This window comes from Pogona vitticeps, chromosome 6 (genome assembly GCF_051106095.1).
Source record: "Pogona vitticeps strain Pit_001003342236 chromosome 6, PviZW2.1, whole genome shotgun sequence".
Lineage (NCBI taxonomy): Eukaryota > Metazoa > Chordata > Lepidosauria > Squamata > Agamidae > Pogona > Pogona vitticeps.
Window position 1 is genome coordinate 8,566,492 of NC_135788.1, and position 23,833 is coordinate 8,590,324.

The 23,833-nt window shown below is 44.2% G+C and overlaps 1 protein-coding gene and 2 pseudogenes across 3 annotated transcripts; 2 read left to right on the forward strand and 1 right to left on the reverse strand.

Moving 5' to 3' along the window:
* The first annotated feature begins 5,261 nt into the window (after positions 1-5,261).
* On the forward strand, positions 5,262-10,927 carry LOC144583728 (speckle-type POZ protein pseudogene; annotated as a pseudogene). Its single transcript, XR_013537640.1, has 2 exons — positions 5,262-7,315; positions 10,724-10,927. The product of XR_013537640.1 is annotated as a speckle-type POZ protein pseudogene (transcript).
* Positions 5,702-5,907, reverse strand: LOC140701547 (U2 spliceosomal RNA; annotated as a pseudogene).
* Positions 10,928-11,106: 179 nt separating the features above from the next.
* Positions 11,107-22,324, forward strand: INSIG1 (insulin induced gene 1). Of its 2 annotated transcripts, none has more exons than XM_073002880.2 (6): positions 11,107-11,195; positions 13,467-13,873; positions 16,723-16,847; positions 18,099-18,265; positions 19,316-19,415; positions 20,208-22,324. In XM_073002880.2, the coding sequence occupies exons 2-6, from the start codon at positions 13,474-13,476 to the stop codon at positions 20,235-20,237; spliced, it is 822 nt and encodes a 273-aa protein (XP_072858981.1). In that variant the 5' UTR covers positions 11,107-11,195; positions 13,467-13,473; the 3' UTR covers positions 20,238-22,324. The 2 variants fall into 2 exon arrangements, with proteins under 2 accessions (XP_072858981.1, XP_072858980.1); XM_073002879.2 differs by lacking the exon at positions 11,107-11,195 and adding an exon at positions 11,262-11,395.
* Positions 22,325-23,833: the final 1,509 nt, after the last annotated feature.

Genomic DNA, 23,833 nt, shown 5'->3' on the forward strand with positions numbered 1-23,833 from the left:
TCAGGGACAGTCTGAGGCGCGTAGGTAATCTTCTAGGTGTACCTCACGGGGAGGTGCACTAGTAGAAGAACGTGCCAACTGGGGAGACTTAGATTAAGGTGCTCTGAGGCAGCCTGATTTTGGCGGGAAAACGCTGAGGCAAAACTGCGTAGCAACAGTGAGCTAGCTTGCCAGCTGAGAGGCCCAGCAGAGGGGGGTAGGCTCTGACTCGATACTGTTGCAAATTTAGTGCTGAAGAACAGCAGCAATCTCTAGGAGAGCTGGTTCTGAGGCAAGAAGGAAAAAAGTGGTCGTTTTATTTTGAGGCTTGACTTTTTAAAGCAGCCTGTTCTGAGGGGGGATTATGCCCTTGACTCGAAGTCAAGTAACAGACATGGGTGAAGTGAAAGACCCCCAGATTGACCAAGGTTCTGAGGATGAATTTGGCTCAGTGCAAGGTGACAGCACAGGAGAGCAGGACCCAGAACTCAGAAAATTACTCCTAGCCCAACAGCATGAACTGAGGGTGAGGGAAATGGAAATCAGAAGAAAAGAAAGAGCTGAAATCTGTCAGGCAGAGGCAGATGCCAAGAAAAGGGGAATGGCCATGAGGATAAAAGAGATGGAACTGAAACACCAAATTAGACTGGTACAATTGGAATTGAAGTTCCTAAATAAGTTTATTAACAATTTATCAGTGGAAGAAATGTCAAAGAAGGAAAAGTATGAGGCTCAGGTCAGACAAAGTGAGCAAGATCTTGAAAAATATACTCAGCAAAAAGACATTAAATTAAAAGAAATCAGAGATAAGACTGAAGAAAAAGTAAAAGAGATAAAAGCAAGGGCTGAGGAAGAAATTTTACAGATCAGGGCTGAGTTTGAGGCCAAGCAAAAGGAGATGGATTTGAGAATAAAAGGGAAAAGCCAGCAAGGGGGAGGGGCCCATGGTGAAGGGAAGCCCTCAGACATGAAACCAAGACCTCAGATTTTGGAGGGAAAACCAAAACAAGATGAGAGAGAATCAAAATACACCAGAAAATGTTATTTCTGTCAGGGAAAGGGTCATCTAATCTCAGAGTGTGAGAAATTGAAGCAACTAAAAGGAATGGTGCCTAAGGAGTCTAGTGGGACCAAGCCAAAAGCTGTGTTCTGTGTCCAGAAAGAGCAAAGCTCAGTGTCACTGAGGGAGCCTGTTGCCATGGCTACTCAGTCTGGAACAGCTACCTCTGCTGATCAGGCTGAGGAAAATGGTCCTCTGGTGGAGGTAAAGCGCTGCTTGCTGGTGAAAACAGATTCTCAATTGTTTGAGACAGCTGGGGTGGACGTAGGAATACTTGACCGTCAGTATAGGGGGCTGCGGGACACTTGTTCCCAGGTAACCCTGTGCCATCCAGATATTATTCCTAGGGAGTTTATAATCCCAAATGAGAGCATGAAGGTAGCAGGAATTGAGGGGCAGGTAATCTCTCTGCCAGTAGCAGAGGTACCTGTCAACTTTCAAGGCTGGAGGGGGGTTTGGCGGCTAGCGATTTCATCGACTCTGCCAGCAGCCGTGCTCGTGGGAAATGACCTGGCTGAACATGTGAAACGGGTGCTAGTGATTACACGCTCACAAGCCACCACAGGGACAGTTCAGGGGGGTAATGATGAGCCAGAGACGGAAGCAGAGGGGAGTTCAGAAGCTGTGGTGGAAACCTTAACCACAGACAGCAGATTTGGACAGGAGCAAAAGGCAGACGCCACTCTCCAAAAGTGTTTTGAACAGGTGACTGACGCCCAGCTAACACCTGAAACCCCAGTGAGATTTCTGGAGGAAAAGGGGATTTTATATAGAGAGACCCTGAGGAATATCTCAAAAGGGGGAGATGGGATCAGAAGTCAGCTGGTGGTACCTGAAAAGTATCGCCCCATGATCTTACAAAGGGGTCACTCTGACATGTTTGCTGCACACTTAGGGGTGAAAGAGCCCCTTGATTTGATCAAACAAAATTGGGAGCAGATCACCCAGGATGACCCACAAGACGTTGTGACATACATAGACACCTTGATGAATGACCTAAGGAGAAATCTAGAGCTGGCAGCAGAAAACCCGCAAGCTCAGAAGGTCAGACAGAAAACATGGTATGACCACAAAGCTAGAGAGAGGCACTTTGACCCAGGGGAGGAAGTGCTTTGGCTTAGGCCCTGCAGAGAGAATAAACTGCAGCTCAAATGGGCAGGACCATATAGGGTCATTTCCAAGATGTCAGACCTGAACTACCTAATAGAGCAGGAGGAGAACCAGGCAAGGAGGGTGGTTCATGTGAATGCCCTAAAACCCTACTACAGAGGGGAACAGAGGGTTTTATTCGCGATAAAAGCAGCTGAGAGTGAGGAAGCGGAATTACCCTTCTGGGAGGGTAGAGGGGAAGTAAAATACAACCCAGAGGAAGTAAAGATCAGTCCTGCACTCACCCAAGACCAGCAGCAAGAACTAAAAATGCTGCTTAGTAAATATCAACAGGTGTTTTCCAACAAGCCGGGGATAGTGAAGGGAGTGATGCATCGGATCCACACAGGGGATGCACCCCCGCAGGCAGTATCCCCATACCGAGTAACGGGACCCTATAGGGACAAGGTGCGGAAGGAGCTGGACGAGATGCTGAGGGAGAACATAATCGTCCCCTCTTCTAGTCCTTGGTCCTCTCCGATAGTCCTTGTGGACAAGCCTGATGGGAGCATTAGGTTTTGTGTTGATTACAGGAAATTAAACCGTGTAACCACTCCTGATGCCTACCCAATGCCCAGGCTAGACAACCTGATTGAAACCATAGGGGGTTGTCGGTTCATTTCATCATTGGACCTGGTAAAGGGATATTGGCAATTAAGAATTGATCCCAGGGATCAAGAAAAAACTGCCTTTTGCAGCCCTTTTGGTCTCTATGAGTTTCGAGTCCTGAGCTTTGGTCTCAGAAATGCACCAGCCACATTCCAAAGGCTGATGGACCAGACCTTGGCAGGGCTCAGTGACTTTACAGTGGCCTACATTGACGACATAGGGATCTTCAGTAATACCTGGGAAGATCACCTGATACACCTGGAGTTAGTGCTGCAGAGGTTAAGTGCAGCAGGGCTAACAGTAAAGGCCAGCAAGTGTCAGCTGGGTAGCCCAGAAATAAAATACTTGGGTCACATGGTAGGGGGAGGAATGATAAAACCCCTGGAGGCCAAAATAGAAGCTGTTCGTGATTGGCCTAGACCCAACACCAAGAAAAAGGTCAAATCATTTCTTGGGTTGGTGGGCTACTACAGAAAGTTCATCCCGAGGTTTAGCGAGATTGCGGCTCCGCTGACCGATCTGACGAGGAAGAAGGCTGATGACCGCATCCCGTGGACCAGCGACTGTGAGGCGGCGTTCCAGAGGTTGAAGGAGGCGTTAATCAACTATCCTGTCCTGCGTGCTCCAGACTTCGACCGGGAGTTCATCATCTACACCGATGCGTCTAACAGCGGGGTAGGAGCAGTTCTGTGCCAGGAGGATGAGAATGGTGACCAGCATCCAGTGTCCTACCTGAGTAGGAAACTTCAAAAAGGTGAGAGACATTTGGCAACCGTGGAGAAGGAGTGTTTGGCCATAGTCTACGCGATCCAGAAGGCCAAGCCTTACATCTGGGGAAGACATTTTGTTCTGTGTACTGACCATTCACCATTGCGATGGTTAAAGACGATGAAAACCCACAATAGCAAACTTATGAGGTGGGCTTTGAACTTACAGGACTATGACTTTGAAGTGAAGGTGGTCAGAGGGTCAGTGAACTGTGTTGCTGACGCCTTATCAAGAAGACCTGAAGACTGAAGACGGCGAAAGAACATGGACTATATGTATATAATGAAGACAAAAAGTTAAAATGTACCTGGTTTTAAATTGGGTTGTATTAATAAAGGTAAAATTGATGTAATGCATATGGTAAATGTTTAAATGCATAATTGCTATGGTTTAACTTAGAATGTAAGTATGAGTAAGTATAATGTGGTCTGTATAACTGTTGTTGTATTTTATACAGGTTGTTTTTTGGTGAAAAGCACATTAGCTTTCCCCCTACAAAACAACTTATAAAGAGGGGAGGTGTTACATACAGCACTGATGTTACCTGTCTGTCATGGGTTTGGAGGGAAAGTTCCATCCTATGGGGAGTGGAAGGCGGGACATCAGGAGGAGGGGCTGTACTGTATAAATATGTGATGCCTGTGTGGTGAAGAGGAGATGCTGAGACAGACTGTGAGACACTGGGTTGGGACGAAGCAGCAGCTGGGGAAGAAGAAGCTGTTGTGGGAGTCTGGGTGTCTGACAGGGTACTACTGTGTGTCAGAGTACCAGCCTGAAAGGTTCAGGGGTCTGTGGGTTAGCCAGAACTGATGGGTTCAGGGTCTGTGCTTTAAGTTAAAGGTTCTAGGTGAACCAAACTGTATGCTTGTGTGTGTGAGAATAAGCCACGTTACTTTATTTTATTCACCTGATTGTTTTATTTACCCTGTTTGTATTTAAAATAAACCTTATTCATTTGTTGTTTGAAAATCCATCCCTGGTCTGTGTGACTTATTATAGGGAATGGTTGGTGGCAGCTTAGTAACTGTGTGATAGATCCCAGTAGGTCTGGGTTTGTCACAGAAGCATCCTGCAGAGGTAAGCATATCTTCTTGTTTCTGTTAGTGCTCCACAATGCTGGGAAGGGTCTGCACAGAGAAGATCACGTAATCCTCCTGTCTCCTGGGACAACGGTCTTTGCCTTTCCAGATTTCCATTCCCAACTTTGCAGTTCTGAGATAATGAAAAAAATTGCCATGTTTTTGAACTTAGAGCACCCCTGTTTTTCTACCCTTAACATTAACAAACATTAACAAACCAGTTAATTAATAGCATTATTAGTTAATTCATAGCATTTTATTACTAATACTAATAAATAAAGTGTGGCGCAGTATTATGTTCTTCATAGCAACACAGGATGGTAAAAGATAACGCTAAATTACAAAGGCTGCCGTCATATGTAGAATGTGAGTATCTTTAGGAGCAGGAGTTGCAGGTGTGCCATCTCCACAGCAAGATTTCCTGTTGTTTGTTACAAGTATGTTAAGTGTTCCCATATACCGGAGGGAGAGGTGACATGTTCACTGTGTTTTTCTTCATCAGGAGCAATGAGAAAGTTACGTTTGAGAATCCAGTCATCTTTCTTCGGGAACTGAAGTGGAAGATTTGGGATTTTTGTGATATAAATCCTTTTCTAGCAGGCATCATGAACGAGTTCAAAGGTAATGAAAAACGACTGCATAGCTTTTGTTCTGGAGTTAACATGACAGGTTTCTCTGACCCTTCCTAACCTTCTCTCTTATTGCTGCCTCCCAGAATTCTGCCCGTTGGATTCTGTGCAGATTCTGGGAGAGGAAGCCCAGAAATATGTAAATCCCATCCCCAGTAAAGAGGTCTGATACAGTGATGTTAGCTGAAAGCAGTTTAAGCATTTATAAGGAGGATTTGCTCTTTGCCAGAATTAGGCCCATCCACCCATCCTGTTTGCGCTTCCATTGCCCATTGATTTGGCTTGTTTAATGGGCCTACATGAAGTTACAGGAGATTTGAATAGATCTTTTCCAGGCCCCTTCAACTTCAGGATTATTTTCCTTCATTTAGGAAGTGGGTTTTGTTGCTGCTGTTCGTTTTGTTTTTTGGAAGACCCTTTTGTTCCAGATGTGTCAGCCCTGTTTCTCTTGTCCCAGACAAGCCCCATTCCTATGGGCTGTGCACATTTTGAACATCCAAGACAGTTGCAATGCCATGTCCCATTTCCAAAAACCCTTATAATGCAGAGCCCTCAAACAGAGAACATATCAGACGTTACACTGATAAGAACAGATACTACACTTGATCTTAGCCTTAAGAGGCCAAGAAGCAGGAGCATCTCTCACCTCTCCAATCAGCACAATTGCTTGCTTGCATTGTTTTGGTCTTTGGGAGGTAAACATGGTCCTCGTTTGCCAATCAGATGGCTTAGATACACAGCTCTGAGATACTGTACTGCCACATTTTTGTACCTGAATTCTGAGTACTTGTCTGACCTCCAGAATGGCAATGTCAAAGGTACCGAGTCCTCCTCCTCTGGCAGAGATGTCAAGTGGACCTGTGGCGGAGAGCTGGTGTTACACTCAAATTAAAGTAGTAAAATTTTCCTACACCTGGAGAATAAGCAACTTCAGCTTTTGCTGGGAGGAAATGGGCGAGGTCATCAAAAGTTCAATGTTTTCCTCAGGAGCAAATGATAAATTGAAATGGTGTTTGGGTATGTACCCAAAGGGCGTTGTAGCATTCACCCCTTGTTATGCAAAATAAGTCATGCATTATTCATGTTCTATGCTGATGTGGTTGAGAGGTGGGGCCACCAGAGAGGTTAAAAGGCAGAGCCTGAGAGGAGGAAAAAAAGAGTAGAGTTTACAGTCAGAGTTGGGGGGGGGGGAGAGAGAGTTGGGAGATCTGAGGTGTGATTAGTCTGAGGAGTGAGATTTAAATAGAAGATTGATGCTTGATGAACCTGAAGAAGTTACAGATGAATTATTAAAGAAACATCTGCGTGTGCTCTGTGTTTGGAAGACAAACAGGGGCCACGAGGGGCAAATGTCACAGGCATGGATGAAGAGAGGAAAGAATACCTTTCCCTTTTCCTGTCACTGGTCAGCTGTCCAAAGAGTGAAGTCCGAGCCAAATTCAAATGCTGTATCCTGAATGCAAAAGGAGAAAAAACTAAAGCAATGGAGACTCAGCAAGCCTATCGGTTTGTTCAAGACAAAGCCTGGGAAGTCGAGAAGTTTATTAGAAAAGATTTCCTCTTGGATGAGGCCAATGGACTTCTTCCAGATGATGAACTCACTCTCTTCTGTGAGGTGAATGTAGTACAGGACTCTGTCACTATCTCTGGCCAAAACTCTACGAACATAGTACTGGTGAAGGTACCAGAATGCCGCTTGGCTGATGAGTTGGGAGGCCTTTGGGAAAACTCTCGCTTCACAGACTGCTGCTTGTGTGTGGCGGGCCAGGAGTTCCAGGCTCACAAAGACATATTAGCAGCCCGTTCTCCAGTTTTCAGTGCTATATTTGAACATGAAATGGAGGAGAGTAAAAAGAACCGAGTTAACATCAGTGACATCAAACCTGAAGTTTTAAAGGAAATGATGCACTTCACCTATACGAGGAAGGCACCCAACCTTGACAAAATGGCTTATGATTTGCTGGCCGCTGCTTTAAGCTCTTCAACGCTTAAAGATAATGTGCAAGGATGCTCTGTACAGCAACCTATCTGTAGAAAATGCAGTAATGCCATGTCTTTCATGGACATGCGGTCTGGTCTGGCAATAGGAGGCTGGTAGCTTGGCCCAATGCAATCCGGAGGGCCTGCCAGGCTTGCTGATGTTCCATTGTCCAATCCCAGGCAACGACATTGCAGAGCAGGGAGTACAGCAGTTTGACCAGGAGAGAAAAGTTGAGGCTCCAAAGGCGAACAATGTCAGTCATGCCCAGAAAACTCCAGAGTTGTTTCTGGTTGAGAGCTTGTAGGGTGAATGTACCATTTTCCAGAGTCTAGAAGATAACCCAAGTAGGACATAGAAGGAGAGGCCCACTGAATTTTAGTTTAGGATACTGTATAGCTGCAGTATGCAAGGAAGTTGAGGAGATGGATAAAGTGGGAAATAACCTCAGATTGGGTTTTACCTGCTAGAAGGAGGTCATCCACATATTGTAAAAGAGTAACAGGAGCAGGAGAAAAATGCTGGAGGTCTTGGGATAGGGTAGAAGCAAATACAGTCGGAGAATTGCAATGTCCTTGAGCCAAATTGGTCCACATGAGTTGGGTCAAATGTGAAGTATCAGGGTCAGTCCACTCAAAGGCGAAGAGGTCCTGAGATTCAGGTGCAACTGGGATACAAAAGAAAGCATCCTTGAGGTCAGAAAACATTTCTTTAATCAGCTGAGCAAAGTCTCTTTTAAAACTGCCGCGCTTAGAAACAAGTGATCCCCCCCCCCCTTTTTATACCCTTAAACAGTTATACCAGAAGTCGTCAACCCCCGGTCCGTGACTTGGTGCTAGTCCATGGCCTGAGCTGGACCGTTGAGACAGACCTCCCCCCCGCACGCACTCCCCTCCCCACAGCTGCTTTGTGCACACGCGCACATGCCAGCGCTGGTGTGAGCACTCCCCAACCCCTTCACGCATGTGCCCGCACGCCCTCGCGAAGTGGTGGGTGCACATGCAGGGGGCATGCAGGCGCTCCTGCACATGTGTGAAGGGGTGGGGGAGTGCTCACGCCGGTGATGGCAGGCGCACGCTCCCCCACCATTTCGCGCATGCACCCGAGATAGTGCATGCACCCGAGAGAGCATGCCCGCACGAGTGTGAGGTGTGTGTGCCCCACCTTCCTCAGAGGCTCAGCCAGTCCAGGGTCCCAAAAAGGTTGGGGACCTCTTATACGATCCCCTTGTAGCTCCCATTCTCCTGGCCCCTCCCTTCTGTCTATCACATTCTTACAATCTCCTGATCATGACTTGGCAGTTGCTCACCATCCCTCACCTAGTCCTTTTTGCACATACATAATCCATCTTGGAGTCACTTTGGTTCCCTTCACCATATACAGCAGACCACCATCTTATGAAAACCCCTGCTTTTACATTCATCCCCATGTTGCCCAATGTCCCTCCACTAGCCTCCAAATGTCAGTTTTACAACTTCTGTGAATGACACATTGATATCAGGAAGTGCAATAACAGATGGAATAAATAGGGGAGTGTGGAGGAAACAGAATGGGAGAGAAGGAGCAAACTGGACAGGCAGGTAATAGGAGAATGTAAATAAGAGGAACAGAAGAAGCCAGCAAGATGGCATAGGACAAAGGGAGAGAGGAGGAGAGGATGGAACTGAGATTTCACAATTGTCCAAGATCCAAATCCTTGTTTTAACACTGGCCTTGTATGAAAGTATGGTTTCATTTACCATGGCTTTTATGATCATTGTTGATAAACCAAGATGTAAACATAGAGATCTGCTGTATCAGGATACATATGTGGTAAAACTGGAAATTGTCACCTGAATCAACCCATTGTATGCATTTAAATGGAAATACATTTTAGATTTGTCAGTTGTCAGGAAATACATTTTTAAAAGTATCAGAGTGGGGAGATGAACTCTGGCATATACCATCAGTAGGAGGATATGATATTATCTTGCAACCTGCCTGCAGATAGGAGTGAACTGCAATGACATTTGTACATAGTCACCTACATGCACAGAAGAAAAGTGCAGTTTTGGAATTGTAGCTTGGCTAAAGCAAACCGAGAGATCAATGGTATGTCCCTTTTAATGGTCTTTGACAAACTTTCCCTGTTGCCTCATCTCAAACAAAGGCCAGCTGAAGTGAAAAACTGAACTGAACTTTGCCCAAAAGCTGACGCCACCATGACATTTTGTTTTGTGGACTAATGATTCTACCTCTTGTCATCTTAAAAAGGTGCTTCCCAACATTGGCTGCTCTTGTCAGGCAAACGGAAAAATAAGATCTACCTGTAACTTCTTGGAATCCCTGAGCGTTGAAAATGGTTAAAAACACTGCCTCAGTTGGCTCTTGTCTTTCCAATTCTGGGTCATTTTAACTCATCTGTAGGAGAAACTGTTTCTCCCTACTTTTACTTCGCAATACTGTTGCACTGAATTCAAATACTGTAGTTTTACTCCTGTAGGATGGTACTGCCAGTCAGCTCTATTTCAACATGTGCTAGTCACAAACCTATAGCCTGTCCTACTCTGACTAAAAACCTAGGCTGTTGTTTAGTGCAGTCAAGTTGCCTCCAAGTTACGGGGGACCCTCTGAATGAGAGATCTCCAAAATGCCCTGTCCTCAACAGCCTTCCTCTTGTAAACTCAAGTCCATGGCTTCCCTTGGAGTCAATCCATTTCATATCTGGTCTTCTTTGATGGCTGACTGCATCCTTTCTCAGTATTATGGTGTTTTCCAGAGAATCGTGCCTTCTCAGGATGTGCCCAAAGTAGAATAGCCTCAGTTTCAACATTTCAACTCCATGGAGAGTTCAGAAATGTCAAAAAGGCACAATTCCTGTCCATCCCTATACAAAGCCATCACTTGTTAAAGATTATCTCCATTCGTAATAGAAGGGAGGTAAGGAAAGAAAGCAGGGTGTCGTGACGGTCTGCAGTGTGTGTGGATTGTGCCATCCAGCCTGAGGCCAAGTTTTGATTTCAAGATAGGAAGCAGGAGTCTGAAGTTTTCAAGGTAGGAAGTCCAGCCATTCCGGGGGAACATTATGGATGTCCATGGTGAAAAGGTGAAGCAGTTTGAGGCGAAGAGGTGGTTGGTTGTGTGAGGGAGCCCCAGGTACTTCAGTGCTTCAGTTTCAGAACAAGACTAGGGAGATGTGGGTTCAAATCCCCACGCAGCCCCGAGGCTCACCAAGAAGCCCTGAGAGAGTGAGAGGAATTTTTTTAAAAAATAAGACAGCTGTTTGGTGTGTGTGGTGTTGTTGATGTTTTTCAATTGTCACACAAGCTGAAACAACCTCCTTTAATTCTTCGAACGAAACAAAAACTGCATTTGTGAGGGGGGGGGAAAAGAACAGGAAAGCAAGTGAAAGGTCTTCGCCCTGTGGCAGGCTCGGCGGGCGGCGGCGGCGGTTGGCGCAGCCCCCGTGACTGTTCCCCCCCCTCTCCGCCAGCAAGACGGTTGGGAAACGGAACATTCTGTACGGCGCGAGCTCCCCCAGCCACGCGGACGTGGATCTTCGCGAGGGGAGAGCGCGAGCGAGCGCCCCGCCTCAGCGAGGAGCGTCGCCTCACTCTCGGAGGGGGCCCCCCTTCCTTCCGAACGCGTCCCTCAGGCACGTTCCCGCCCTGTCAGCTCTCGGCGAGCTGTCAGTTGAAGGAGGGCGGGTGGTGTGTCCCCGACGTCATATGGGCCGCCTGGCTCCCATTGGCTGGCCGTCCTCACCAGACTGCCATGTTGTTCGCCGGGCGACCCGCGAAATCTCTCACTCTCTCTCTCTCTCTCTCTCTCTCGCCCCGCCCCGCCCCCTCCGAGTCTCGCGCTCGCTCTCCCTCCCTCCCTGCCCTCCCTCGTCAGCAGCTGACCGTGTGGAAGGGCGCGGGCGGGGGAGGCGGACGCCGGAGGGGCTCGCGCGGACGCCGCCGGTAGGTCCGCGGCGGGTAACGTGACCAAAGAAAAAAAAGAGGGGGGCTCGCGGCTTTATAAGCCTTTTCTGGCGGGGGCCGCGGCGCGCGCGCGCTAGTGAGGGAGGGAGCGGAGCGGAGCGGGAAGGAAGGCGAATTACGGGGCCGGGGACGAGCTGTGAGGTCCAGACCGACCGACCGACCGACCGAGGGCAAGCCAGGTAGGAAACCAGGCCCGGGGTGGGGGGTGGGGGAGACGGATACTCGCCCCCTTCGTGGCAGAAGGGCTTTTTCTCTCTGTTGAGGCAAAGTCTCCTTCGCGCGCGTTTCATGGACAGGAGCGGGAATGTGGCTCCCTTGAAGGCTAATGAGGACTCCATCACGAGGCGCAGTCTACCTCCGAGTGCTGAAACGAGGGGGGTGAGGTGGAGAGGACAGTTAACGGTCAAGGCCTGCTGCCTGACCGTGCCCGGTTTGCTTGGGCGGCCTCCTCGCGTGCCTTGACCCGTTGTGGGCGGAGGTGGGTGGGCATTGCCCCTTCCGCGCCCGCTCTTGACGCTCTCCAAAGCAAGGGGACCTTTTTTCGGCAACGAAGGAGAGGGCAGCTCGTTGAGGAGAGCTGGAGGACCGGCCGGGCCCCCAGGGTGACTCCCCGGGGACAGCTAGGGGGAGAAGTGAGGAATCTCCCGTATGCCTTCCTTTTGCAACAGGTAAAAACGTGCCCCGGCGATACGTGGCTGCAGCTGCCTATTGTGTAGAGAGGGAACAGAGGTTGGCAAGGATGCCTCTCTGGGGATGCTCAGCTGTGCCTGCTGCCCGACCTCTTTTCTCCCTACAGGATACAACTGAAGCCTTGTACCCAGGCGCAACTTTTAGGATACACAAGACTTTGTTGTGCTCACCTGCAATTGGAAATACGAAGTGTTTTACCAGCGAAGAACCAGCAGACAGTTGCTTATGGACCAAGAGTATCTTCCAAATATTGGGAGAGTTTGAGGGATTTAAATGTAGGGTTGAGGGCCCAGGAAGTCAATAGGAAGGGGAATTCGTAATTGAATATCTGGATAGGACTGTTTCTTCCAGCCTCATCAGTGGATAGTTTATTTCTTCAGAAATTTGACTGGCGTGGAAGGCAAATACTGTAGTGATTATTGTATTTCCCCTAATGGTTTGGTTTGAGTCTCATCTGCCTCTGATTGGTTAGTATGAGGTTAGTATGAAACAGTTATCACCGTCAAGACTCTAGAGCAGTGAGTGGACCACAGTCTTGGGTGACCCAGGTGTTTTTGGACTGCACATCCCAGAAATCCAGATCAGCACAGCTAGTGGTGAAGGTTTCTGGGAGTTGCAGTTCAAGAACATCTGGGTTACCCAAGGCTGGGTTGACTTTGTGATCAGTCCCTTTTAGCAATAAGGGGCATTCTTTCTGGCTTAGGGGCCCTACCTTTGCCATAACTCAGTGACAGAACACATGTTTTTTATAAAAGAGTTCTCAGTTTCAGTCCCCAGTACTTCCAAGTAGGATGGGTAATGACCCCTGTCTGACACCTCTGAGCTGTTCTGTCAGTTAGGCAGAATAATGCGGAGTTGGTCAAAAGCGGTTTCACATATTCAACTTTGACTTGTAAAGTAAATACAACAGTGTAGACCAGTCCTATGCAGATTTATTTGAAAATAAATATTGGTATATTGTATATGCTTAAATTTTAAGTAGTCAGACATAGAAGTGCAACCCTAGTTTTTTGTTTTTTTGGGGGAGAGAGAGAGAGAGAGAGAGAGCAAGCCTAGCTCAACTGTAGCTTGTATACACCATCAGTCTCGTGCAACATAATCAGGGTTGACAGGACAGGGCTAAATTAGAACAATGGTCTCAGTTAATTATAAAGTAGTTTCTAAGGTTTTTACTGAATAAACACAAGTGATGAATAGCAGAGTAGCTATACTTCCAAACAGGAAAGTGCCATTTGCCAGTGGATGGAAGTTTACTCTTGAAAGAAAGCAGTCTTGGAAGCTGCTACCCAGATGTTAGAAAGTAAGTTCCACAAATTGGGAATGTAACAGTGAGGCAGATAGATTTTTCAAAGGCCTTCCAGACCAGAGTCTTGTCTTCATTGTGTGCTCATCACCCAAGTAATGAAGGCCACCTGTATGTCTGTGTCTGAAGCATACCTGAGCTATGATGTTCCCACTTAATGAGTTTTATCTGTCTCTGGCTTAACTCATTTGTAAAGAAGCTTACTTGGCAGCCTGACTAATGCCGGCACTAACAACAGCTGCTTCATGCATTTTCAGAAATCTGATGGAGAAACCTATGCCCAGACTGGAAGACCATACGTGGAGTTGTTCCTGTACAGCTAGAGGAAGACATAAAGGCCCCTTAGGTGGAACCGCTACAGAGCTGGCAGCCAGGGTGGGCGAAATGTTGAGCACATCGGTCTCAGGTTCTCCCTTGACCTTAGTAGGTCATGGAGCACAGAAGACTAGCAAATCTAACATTGGCAGTAGCACCAGCAGCAGTTTGAACTTGAGCAGGGACGTAGTGCAGAGGAGCCTGGTGCTTTTTGTTGTGGGCACTTTTCTCGCATTGGTGCTGAATTTGCTGCAGATCCAGAGAAATGTGACGCTGTTCCCTGAAGAGGTCATATCTACAATTTTCTCCTCTGCCTGGTGGGTGCCCCCTTGCTGTGGGACAGCAGCAGGTGAGCCACTGGATTCAGTGATGCTTGTTTGGAGATATTTGTTTAGAAAACTAAGAGTGAGTTTGTTATATTATTTTGAAGAGTGTTTAATTGACAAGTTTTTGTAATGTTCTTCTTTCCTTCACTTATTGAAAGCCTTTTAAATTTATTTAGTCAAAAGCTCCCAGAGCAGCTTTTTTCAAGTTGCTGGGCTTTTCTCAAGAGTGATTGTTATCAATAAGAATGTAAAAGAATTATTCATGTGTCCAGGTATTGAGAAACTTTAGAGAGCAGCATCATTAAACATAGATTACAAAAAGCCAAGTTGCTCTATATAAAAAAATTCCACAATTTGTAGTTTTCCAGTGACCAGGCATTTTGCAGAAATTATGGGTTAAGTCAGTATGTTGTCTTCCTGGACTCATATTGCTTTAAAAGTTGGCACTGTGGTTGATCCTGGAAATAAGGAGGAGTTTGCTCTAGCTACTGTATTGTCTGTCAAGATTCAACACAGGGGATGGCATGACTCATCACCACTCTCTTGCCTTCTATTGGTTCTCTCTTAAAACTGGCGAGTCTCCTGTTCCCTTTCTTATTGGTTGCCAGCCTGAACATGCCACACACTTGAATCAAAAACAAGGAAGTCACATGTTGTGACAGCAGAGGAGGGGAAGTGAAGTTTGGCTGTGTTCCTGTCCTAAGAGCAGCTGCAGCAGCTTCAGTTGCCAGCAGAAACTTGAGGGTGAGGGGGGCAGGTGTTAAGCCAGATATGTCACATAGTCCAAGGCAAAATGTTCTCTCTAAATAGGAAGCTCCTTTGTTAAACGGTAGAAATGAAGCATATATCTGCATGTTTAAAGCAGACAAATGGCATGGTACTAACTATACACTGAACACAAACAGCATAAATGAAGAGCATTCTTGACAGTTGTACTGTTTAGAGTACAGTGTTGCATGGTTTGCAGAAATGTTTGAACTGTAAAACCATTTTCATGCTTGTCAAACCTATGAACAGAGCCACAAAGAAAAGAGGCAGAGTCGAGATGACTCTGCAGTAATAAAGCTATACAAAAACATGTCTGTAAGGATATTTTCCCCCTTTGATATTCAGGCTGACGTAGCATGATCTCAAGCCCAAAGCGTAAGAAGGACAAAGGGCTTGAAGAGCATTCAAGTTTATGATTCAGTGCAAACTGTTCAGTGACCTGGTTAATCATTTTAACATACAAGAGTATCTGTACTCAGTGGTGTTATTGCTGTGCTTTGTGCTTTTATTTGTCAAGGACAGGAGCTACAGTATATAGTTCTCCAGATATTGTTGGACTCCCATGGATTCCGCACCTTGACTGTGCTGGAAGATGCAGCCTAACAGTATCTGGAGGGCTACCTGTTCACAACCCAATCTAATTTCCCCCACTGATCATGTGAGTTAAGTTACTGTTATTTCTATTTTGCAAATAGCATCTTAGGCCTGAAGAAGGGAGGCATGACTTGTCAAAGCCACACTGCTTCAACTCACTATCATACAGGGATTTTTAATCCAATTAAATTTTATTGTTAGTGCCATGTTGGTAACTATAATTCTGAAATAACTTCTTTTCATTTACTGTATGATTCCAGAAGTTATTTTCAGAAATCATTAAATACAGTTTTCAAAACATTTTTCTGGTACTAAAGGAATTTGCTGATGGCTTAGGACTGGATGCACCTGCCTCTTTGGCTATAGGTATTACTCCAGGGCCATAGGAAACAATCACTTGGCTCATTACCATAGGTATGCAGTCTTCCTTCAGCAGTTCTGGTTTGTGTGGGTGAAGAGGCTAGTTTTGGTTAGGCTTCACAGAAGCAGACAGAGTTTGCCACTGTTAGAAGACAAGAACTATTCCTCGTAGTTGTTTACCAGGTATACATGCCAGCATCACCTGGTCAAGGCTATTTGAAGTTAGAAACTACTCAAACCAGGTCTCTGCCATTCTGGTGGAGAAATAAGTTACCACTTGGAGTGCTGATCGTTTCTCCCAAGCCTGGTGCATGCCATGTAATGCCTACAGTAAATAAACACCCAAGTAGAGCTGATTTAGCAAAAATAAAGGTGATCATTCCAGGACTTACCCTACTTCAATGGTACCTGCTAAATAGTATTTTACAAGCAAGTAGTTCTCTGTTAATTAGAGAAAGTGCTTGTTTTAAGTACCATAATGGAAACCAGGTAAAAAAATAAATAGCAGCTTAGTGGCAGAGCACATGCTTTCCATGCAGAGATTCTTGGGTCTAATCCTTGGCATCTCCAGGTAGGCCAGGAAAGAATCTGGTATGAAATGTTAGACTGCCAGTGCCAGTCATTGTCAACTATATAGTAGTTTGGCTCAGTCTTAAGCAGGGTTCTGTTGTATTAAAATATTTGCATTTTAAAGTGGAAGGTGGTTTTAATGTGTAGAATTTCTGGAAGAAAGGAGGAAGAATTACTGGCTCCTTAGTCAAGACAGTTTATCAGAATTCAGAGAAGATTATCAGAACTAACACTGTTCATAGCTGTACAGATCTGTGAACTTGGGAGTTTATCTGGAAGCTGACAAATACTACAGTTCTGTACAGCAGGGCAGATAGTAATTATCCCTACCTTTCCTTTTCCTGAGTATCAGTGGTAACTCTCTCGCAACCAGAATTGACAGGCTCTGAATTATAGTGTGCCATCTTTTTTAAACCATATGCCCATATTTGGTAGCACAATATGTTTCTTAAATACCACAGAGATATAACAGTAAGGAATTATTCCTCTTTGTGAGATTTCACTGTGTATTTTGGAGATGCATATGTACACTACCTTGATAGTAATAACTATGTGAGAATTTTGTCTTATTGTCTTACAGCTGTTATTGGCCTGCTTTACCCCTGCATTGATAGTCATCTTGGCGAGCCTCACAAATTCAAGCGAGAATGGGCCAGCGTAATGCGATGTATAGCAGTCTTCGTTGGTATTAACCATGCAAGTGCAGTATCCTTAAAATGATTGGCTAATTTCTGTCTACAGTGGGGTGGGTTGTTGTTGTTGTTGTTGTTATGCTTCATTTTTTTAAAGTGCTTGTCAGTCAATATTCCACCAGCTTTACTGATAAAATAAATGTGGCAGAATGATTGCATTTTTCAAATGCTAATTCCACAGTGCTTTACACTAAAATGTTCATTTAAAATTGATAATCTCCCTTGAAACTTGGTTCCGTGAACTACTGCATTCAGGTTGTATTTGGAAAGATCTGGTGGGTAAGACTGCTTTTGTTACTATAAGGAACAGTCTCCTATAGTAATATAAGGGATTAGGTCTGATTCCAAGGCTGACAAAAGTGTTCATAACTCCTACTGGATGGTCTGAAAGATCTCCACATTGGCTCTCTGATTCCCAGGTGTCTGTATAAGACACTACCCAGGAATATCCCTAGTCATATGGAGTTTAAAATGACAAGTAAACCAGAGCTGATTGTGTCTGTTCAATTTCCCATGTTGAGGGTACCGAGTTAGGTGCTGTCAACTCAAATGAATCTCTTTGAGTAGCTGGGCAGGTTCTGCAGAAGGCCTCTTTGTTCAGCACATGGGAGATTAGGAGGTCTCTAGCCATTAAAAACACCCTTTAAAAAAGTAGCTGATCAGAGGTGTCTGGATAGAACTGGTAATTGTTGGTCAGCTACCAAATCAACCAAATCTATAATTTGTATTTATGCAAGCCAGTCATCGCTTGATATTAACATCAGAGTGGTGTGTATGATTGGTGTGATTTTTGTAAGTCTTGATTACTCACAGATAATATTCTGCAGTAATTTGATCATTCTTATTTCTTCCATATGCGCACAGTGGTTAAGGTGGGTTACTCTCTTAACTATTAGAGGAAAACAGTATATCTGCAATAAGGAGGTACTGTAATTGTACTGCTGTTACCTGTTGTTTCTTCTATCTCACTGAGTTGGTGAGAAGTGAATTAAAGACAAGAGATAAGTGAAATGTGAAAAGTGTAATTGTACAAATACCTGGGTTTAAATCCTCACTCAACTATGGAAACTCACTGGGAGTTTGGAACTGATAAAGCCACTCCTTAAATATCTTATTTATCTTGAAAACTGCTAGAGTCACTGTAAGTGGGTTCTGACTGGATGGTACATAACAATATAAGACTTGAATGAAGATCTGGGGGCGGGGGCAAGAAGAAACTTGTGAGGCTTTAAGGTCACGTTATTTTCCTTAGCTTCCTTCTTAGAAACTGGATTTTGCAAACAATGTCCAGCTCTCTTTGACACTGGCAGCTTTGTCACTGGGTCTCTGGTGGACATTTGATCGTTCAAGAAGTGGACTTGGACTTGGAATTACAATAGCTTTTGTAGCTACTCTGATTACACAGTTTCTTGTCTATAATGGAGTTTATCAGTAAGTGAATCTTCCATCATGTTTCTTTAAGAAATCCTATTTGTAAAGTATGGATTATGTTTATGCTTTTTTATACCCTTCATCAAATGTATGTGTTCACTCTTCTGCTAAAATGTGAATTTGGCCATCCTGTCTTTGGCAATGCATAATTCCTATGTATAGATTCAGGATTTTTCTGTGCTAAGCTAAGTAAGATTCCCAATATGGTGTAGTGGACATAGTGATGCACTGGGATTCTGAAGAACAGGGTTCAAATCCCCACTCAGCCATGGAAACTGGGGGAGTGGAACTGCTAAAGCCACTCTTTAAATATCTCACTTACCTTGAATAGGGCTACCTTGAAAGCCCTATTAGGACTGCTATAGGTTGGTTGTGACATGATGGCACAGAACAAGCTGTCAAATAATTTTAAACTTGACTGGGGAAGTAAAAGTCAGGCTTGTATTGAAGAAGGCAATTTCCTCCTCTTTCCTGCTCCCTCCCTCACATTCTTATGCCACTAAACCAGCCCTCTTTGAAGCACTCATTAAGTACTTACAGGTGAGTACAGGCAAATGAGTAGGTTGGTGGAGAAGGGATTGGTTCTCCATTCCTCTCTGTACTCAGCAAAGAATATAGACAAGTTGCCAGAGAAAGGAACTTGCTGTCCCCATAGAAAAGCAGTATTTTCTTGGAGGAGGCTAGGGCTCAGTGTTCATTGCTTGCCAATGCTAAGCAGTCTTGTATGGGGCTGGAGATCGGGCTAATACGTTTTGTTGTATTGTGTAAGATTGTATTTTATTGAAACAGTACTAGGCACAGTTAGCCTCAACCCTATACAGGTTGTAGTGATACAAAAGTGATTTGATACAAGTAAAACTAGAGAACAGATTTCACAACCAGGTATTCAGTACTGCTGACAAAATTTGATAGGTCAATATGCCAATTCACAACACTGCAAGTGTGTCCATTCCCCCCCGCCCGCCCCGTGTTCCAGAATGAGAAAACAGATCTTACTGAACAGTTGCTAAAGGTGCAGGTAATTCTAAATTTATTTTCTTTACCTTTTAGGTATACTTCTCCAGATTTCCTTTATATCCGATCCTGGCTGCCATGTATATTTTTCTCAGGAGGTGTGACTGTAGGAAACATAGGACGGCAATTGGCCATGGTAATTATCGTGCAGTCTGTATTTAATAGCTGTTAAAAGAGAGTGCATGAGAAGTTGGTCCTTAATTATCACCTAATTATCATCTCATTTGATGACTGTTAAAAGAATAATAGATTTCTTTGAAACACATTAGATTGCACATCATGTCCTTTGGTGTATGCAAGCAAAAAGTTCTGGGCTGCATTTCAGTAAGTTGAATAAGAGAGGTAAACACCTATGTTGCCAACTCTTCTTCTGTATTGTTGCAACATTAAGGGCTGGGATGCTAGCTGTGTCATTAGTATTAGAAAAGCATAGCCACAGCCATTCTCATAATTGTTTACATGTCATATCTCTTAAATGAAATGAATATCTGTACACTAGCATGTTTGAAGATAGTACTGCTAGTAGTGTTATTCATGGCTTTTGGAGAAAGCAGTTGTCCATGTAAATAAAACAAGTGTATGGTAACACATGTTGGGAGAAACTTGGGACAGTATACCTAGTATAGAATGACTTGTCGACATCTTTTAGAAATTGAACTTTTTGATCTACCGTAATAATCATAATCACGTCACGAAAGGCAGCAAATGCTAGTTCCTTGAGTATGGAAAAAGCTGCACTCCGTCCATCTGTCAACTAGCATGTTGGGGTGCAAGTATTGTGTAGCTTGAACTGAATTGCCTTGTTCTATTGCAGAAAAAAAATGAACTTATGGTGTTTTATTTTAAAAGACCATACTCAACTGTAATGCAGTAAATACACCTTCAGTTTTTAAAAACTACAGTGGTTTTTTCTTCTTTTTCCCCACAGGGTGTTCCTGAGAAGCCTCATAGTGACTAAATATGTGGCTCTACAGTGCCTGTGAAGAGGCAGAACTAAGACCAGTTCTTGATTATAAACTTGGATTTTTCTTCTTGAGAAACATGAGTGAGCTCCCTATGTAAATTACTGGTGAAGAAAAATTAATTCACCTTTGAGTGGCCAAGAGCTTGCCGCAACATTTTTTGGAGAAGTCCCTGGGCTTGGCTTGAATGCAGAAGAATCCAGCAAAGACTAAATGCATAGCAAGCCCACGCTTGGTGACAGTTCTTGTGAAGTCCTGGTTTTCAGCTGAAGGTCATTGAAACAGCTGCCATATTTCAAAGCCTTGAAACAAAACATAGTTACAAGCTTTGCACAAGTGCCCAAAGAAAGCTGAGTGGTGTCGAGAGGTGGGTTTAATAGGAATAGTATTCATCCAGATGTTCTTCAACGTAGGGTTGCCTTTAAGACAAAACCAAAAGAAGGTGATCAGAATAAGAGTATAATCCTTCAGGTGTTTGGTGAAGAAATAATAGACTATGGGCAGAGTCCACTCAGTTCTTTGCAGGCTCCAGTGAAGTCAGACGGAGAGATGCAAGGACCCTATCCATTTCACAGAAGTTTTCATGGGAGTACTTAGTTGGCGTGCTAGATGTCCTTTTTTGAGTATATAATCAGTGGAAATGGAAACAGACTAGTTTGTAGACAGAGAAGCAAGAAGTCTATAAATTGCTCATCTGTTATGGTCACACGGAGATTGATGATCCTCTGCTTCTGCTCTGCTGTTGGATACACACAGTTGAGAGGAAGTTGTGTTCATTAATGTGTGTCATCACATATCTGTTAAGTAGACGGGTAGCCTGTTCCCAGAGTGGTAGGCCAGCTGAAAAAGGGATGTTATGTGACGCCTTATGAGCTTCCTGGGAGTCAGTCTGCTTTCTGAGCCCGAACAAGTATTGTCATGAGAGGACCACCAATGATACTGAATGCTTCTTGTAAATGAACTTGTTTCACAGAATATTTTTGAAGAGATCAGTTTGTGTTTCTGTTTGGGGTTGGTGTGGGTTTTTTTGCAATCCCATAGAACTTGCAATCTGTGATTGCCTTGTAAGGAAGAGTGCTTTTGTCACTACATTAAGCATTTGGGTGTTTCTAAGTAGTTTTGTGGTGAGCACAATAGTCATTTGAACAGTATAGGCCACAACTGACCTAATGAACCAGTATTAGGTCTCATAATTTAAAGTGCAATGTACAATTGAGACAAATCTGAGCCATGTAGTCTTCTCTTTAATATCTCCATTGAACAATTAATATGAAAGACAAGACTTTCAAACTCACTTCAGTGCTGCATGGAGGCAAAGCAAAATTGGAAATAAGTAGTACATGATATTTTATACCTTCTACTCTTCTGAAAGGAATATTCTAGACTTTACATTCTGTGCTACTGCTCCATATTAAGCAATTGTTTTCCCCTTTTAGTTTCATATGGTTTACCCTGACAGTCACTTATGTTTAAATTGAATGTAAAGAACTTACCCCAGTTTTTATTCAAAGAAATGTCCTAAAAGGTGTGTCTCAAATTAGCAGAACTCCAGTATACTTTCTAAATAATTTCTGCCCCCTCTGCCTTTTTAGCTTCCTCAGCCTACTGACACCTCTTTGCTATTGGGGGGGCGGGGCGGCAAAGTGTCCTTGTACTGTCGTCGGGGTGCAGCCTGCTGCTGTAAGTATAAGGTCCTGTGCATTGCTGTGGATACAAGAGTCTCCTCTAATGAGCTTGAACAATGACAGTGAAGAAGAAAGCTCATCCTGAGGGCTGGTGGGATCAGATTTTGAGAGCCACACATGCTGATGGGGATAGGTAAGGATATTTTCTAGGCCCTTGATTTAGCTAGGAAAACAGTATATGGTAATTTGAATTTTTTGAATATTGGGTGAGGATCATTTTCAAGGAAAGCTCTGCAGAGCTTGTGTAGGCAACTTCCTGTCTCCTGTTTTCTCGAATGAAGAGAGGTGGTCAGGAAACCTGTAAGCAGTGAGAACATTTGACTGCTCTGAAGGAGCTTAGTTGAAGTCTGTGGTTATTACTGAATGATAAAATAATTGTTGCAACCTAAAAGTCTCATTTTTCATATTTCATTGGTTTTTAAAGGTATATCGATACCCTTTAAATATTGTAGTTTCAGTCGTATTAACATGGGTGAGTGCGCCCTTATGGACATCTGTAATGCAGGAATCACTGTATCCACTAAATTTAGTTGATGGCTGATAACCATCACACTGGATGCAGAGAACTACTTTCCTACATCAGCAAACTTAATGATTAGATGTAACTAGAGAGGACAACTGTAAACTGTAAATATGTAATCATGAAATCAGTAAGTATTTTACTTGTAAAAGTTTATTTGTAAATCTGTGTTTCGAGAAGACAGCCAAAATGTATGTTAGAAGTTCAATCTTGCCAATACTTGTAAGTATCTGAACCAAAGTGATCAGAGTTTGTGTTACGAATAAAAGTGAGGGTGGGGAGGGTGTCTTGCACTATTGATTGGAATCTTCAATTCTCAGACTATAGGTTTTTCCACTGTGTGTTTTTTTTTAAAAAAATTAAAGATTTAAAAAAAAACCTGGCTCATGTTTTTTTCTAGACATACTTCTCTTGAATAATATAAGAAGTTATCTGATCAATACAAATCTTCATTACTGATTTGTCTGGATGTTATATTGTAGGTAGACTGTGCAAATGGACCCAGAACCTAAATCCCCAGTTTGCTATTTTACAGCCTATGTTATCTGTACAAATGGAAACACTTCATTGTTAGTGACATGCATTTTTCTCCCAGAAGCCTGAGAACAATCTACACACCTGATATCCTGTTGCTTCTTGTCTGAAGAAGATTTCCCAAATCTTCACTGTCTATACAGGCTCCAAAAATTATGAGGTTTTCCTTTTTCTGAAATCCATCAGTGTAACCACTGCCTCTAGCATCTTCCCCGTGATTAAAGTGATCGCTCAGGAGCTGGAGGATGGTAACAGATACTGAGCTCACTGAGCTGTCCAGCCAGCAAGCCTTAAATGGGGAGGATCTGGTGATTATTCTTCCCTTAGCTTACCTATTTATGCTAGGTTATAGTGGCATTTAGGAATGTGGTGCACTGCGGGTTAAACAAGAGGGGCCTCTGTGCTCCAAGGTCAGAAGACCAGCCGTCATAAGATCGAATCTATGCGACGGAGTGAGCTCCCGTCACTTGTCCCAGCTCCTGCCAACCTAGCCATTTGAAAGCATGTAAATGCGAGTAGATAAATAGGTACCACCACGGTGGGAAGGTCATGGCGTTCTGTGTCTAGTTGGGCTGGCTACGTGACCACAGAAACTGTCTACGGACAAATGCTGGCTCTACAGCTTGGAGATGGGAATGAGCACCGCCCCCCTAGAGTTGGACACGACTGGACTAAATGTCAACGGGAACCTTTACTGAGTGGCATTTACCAACTGTTTGCTGCTAGAACGCTCCAGTGGTTCTGTATGGACTCTCTGAAGTAGTAAGCAGGCTGCCATTCAGCCTTTAGTAGTAACACACCACAATTCCTGACTGCAACACAGATTCTGTGCCCTGCAGCGCCCAAGCTTTTA

Excerpts from the sequence above, each read along its gene's own strand:
- INSIG1 (XM_073002880.2), top strand. The coding sequence starts at position 13,474 with ATGGAGAAACCTATGCCCAGACTGGAAGACCATACGTGGAGTTGTTCC. Across the intron at positions 13,874-16,722 it reads TTGCTGTGGGACAGCAGCAG|CTGTTATTGGCCTGCTTTAC; the intron begins GTGAGCCACTGG and ends ATTGTCTTACAG. Across the intron at positions 16,848-18,098 it reads GTATTAACCATGCAAGTGCA|AAACTGGATTTTGCAAACAA; the intron begins GTATCCTTAAAA and ends CTTCCTTCTTAG.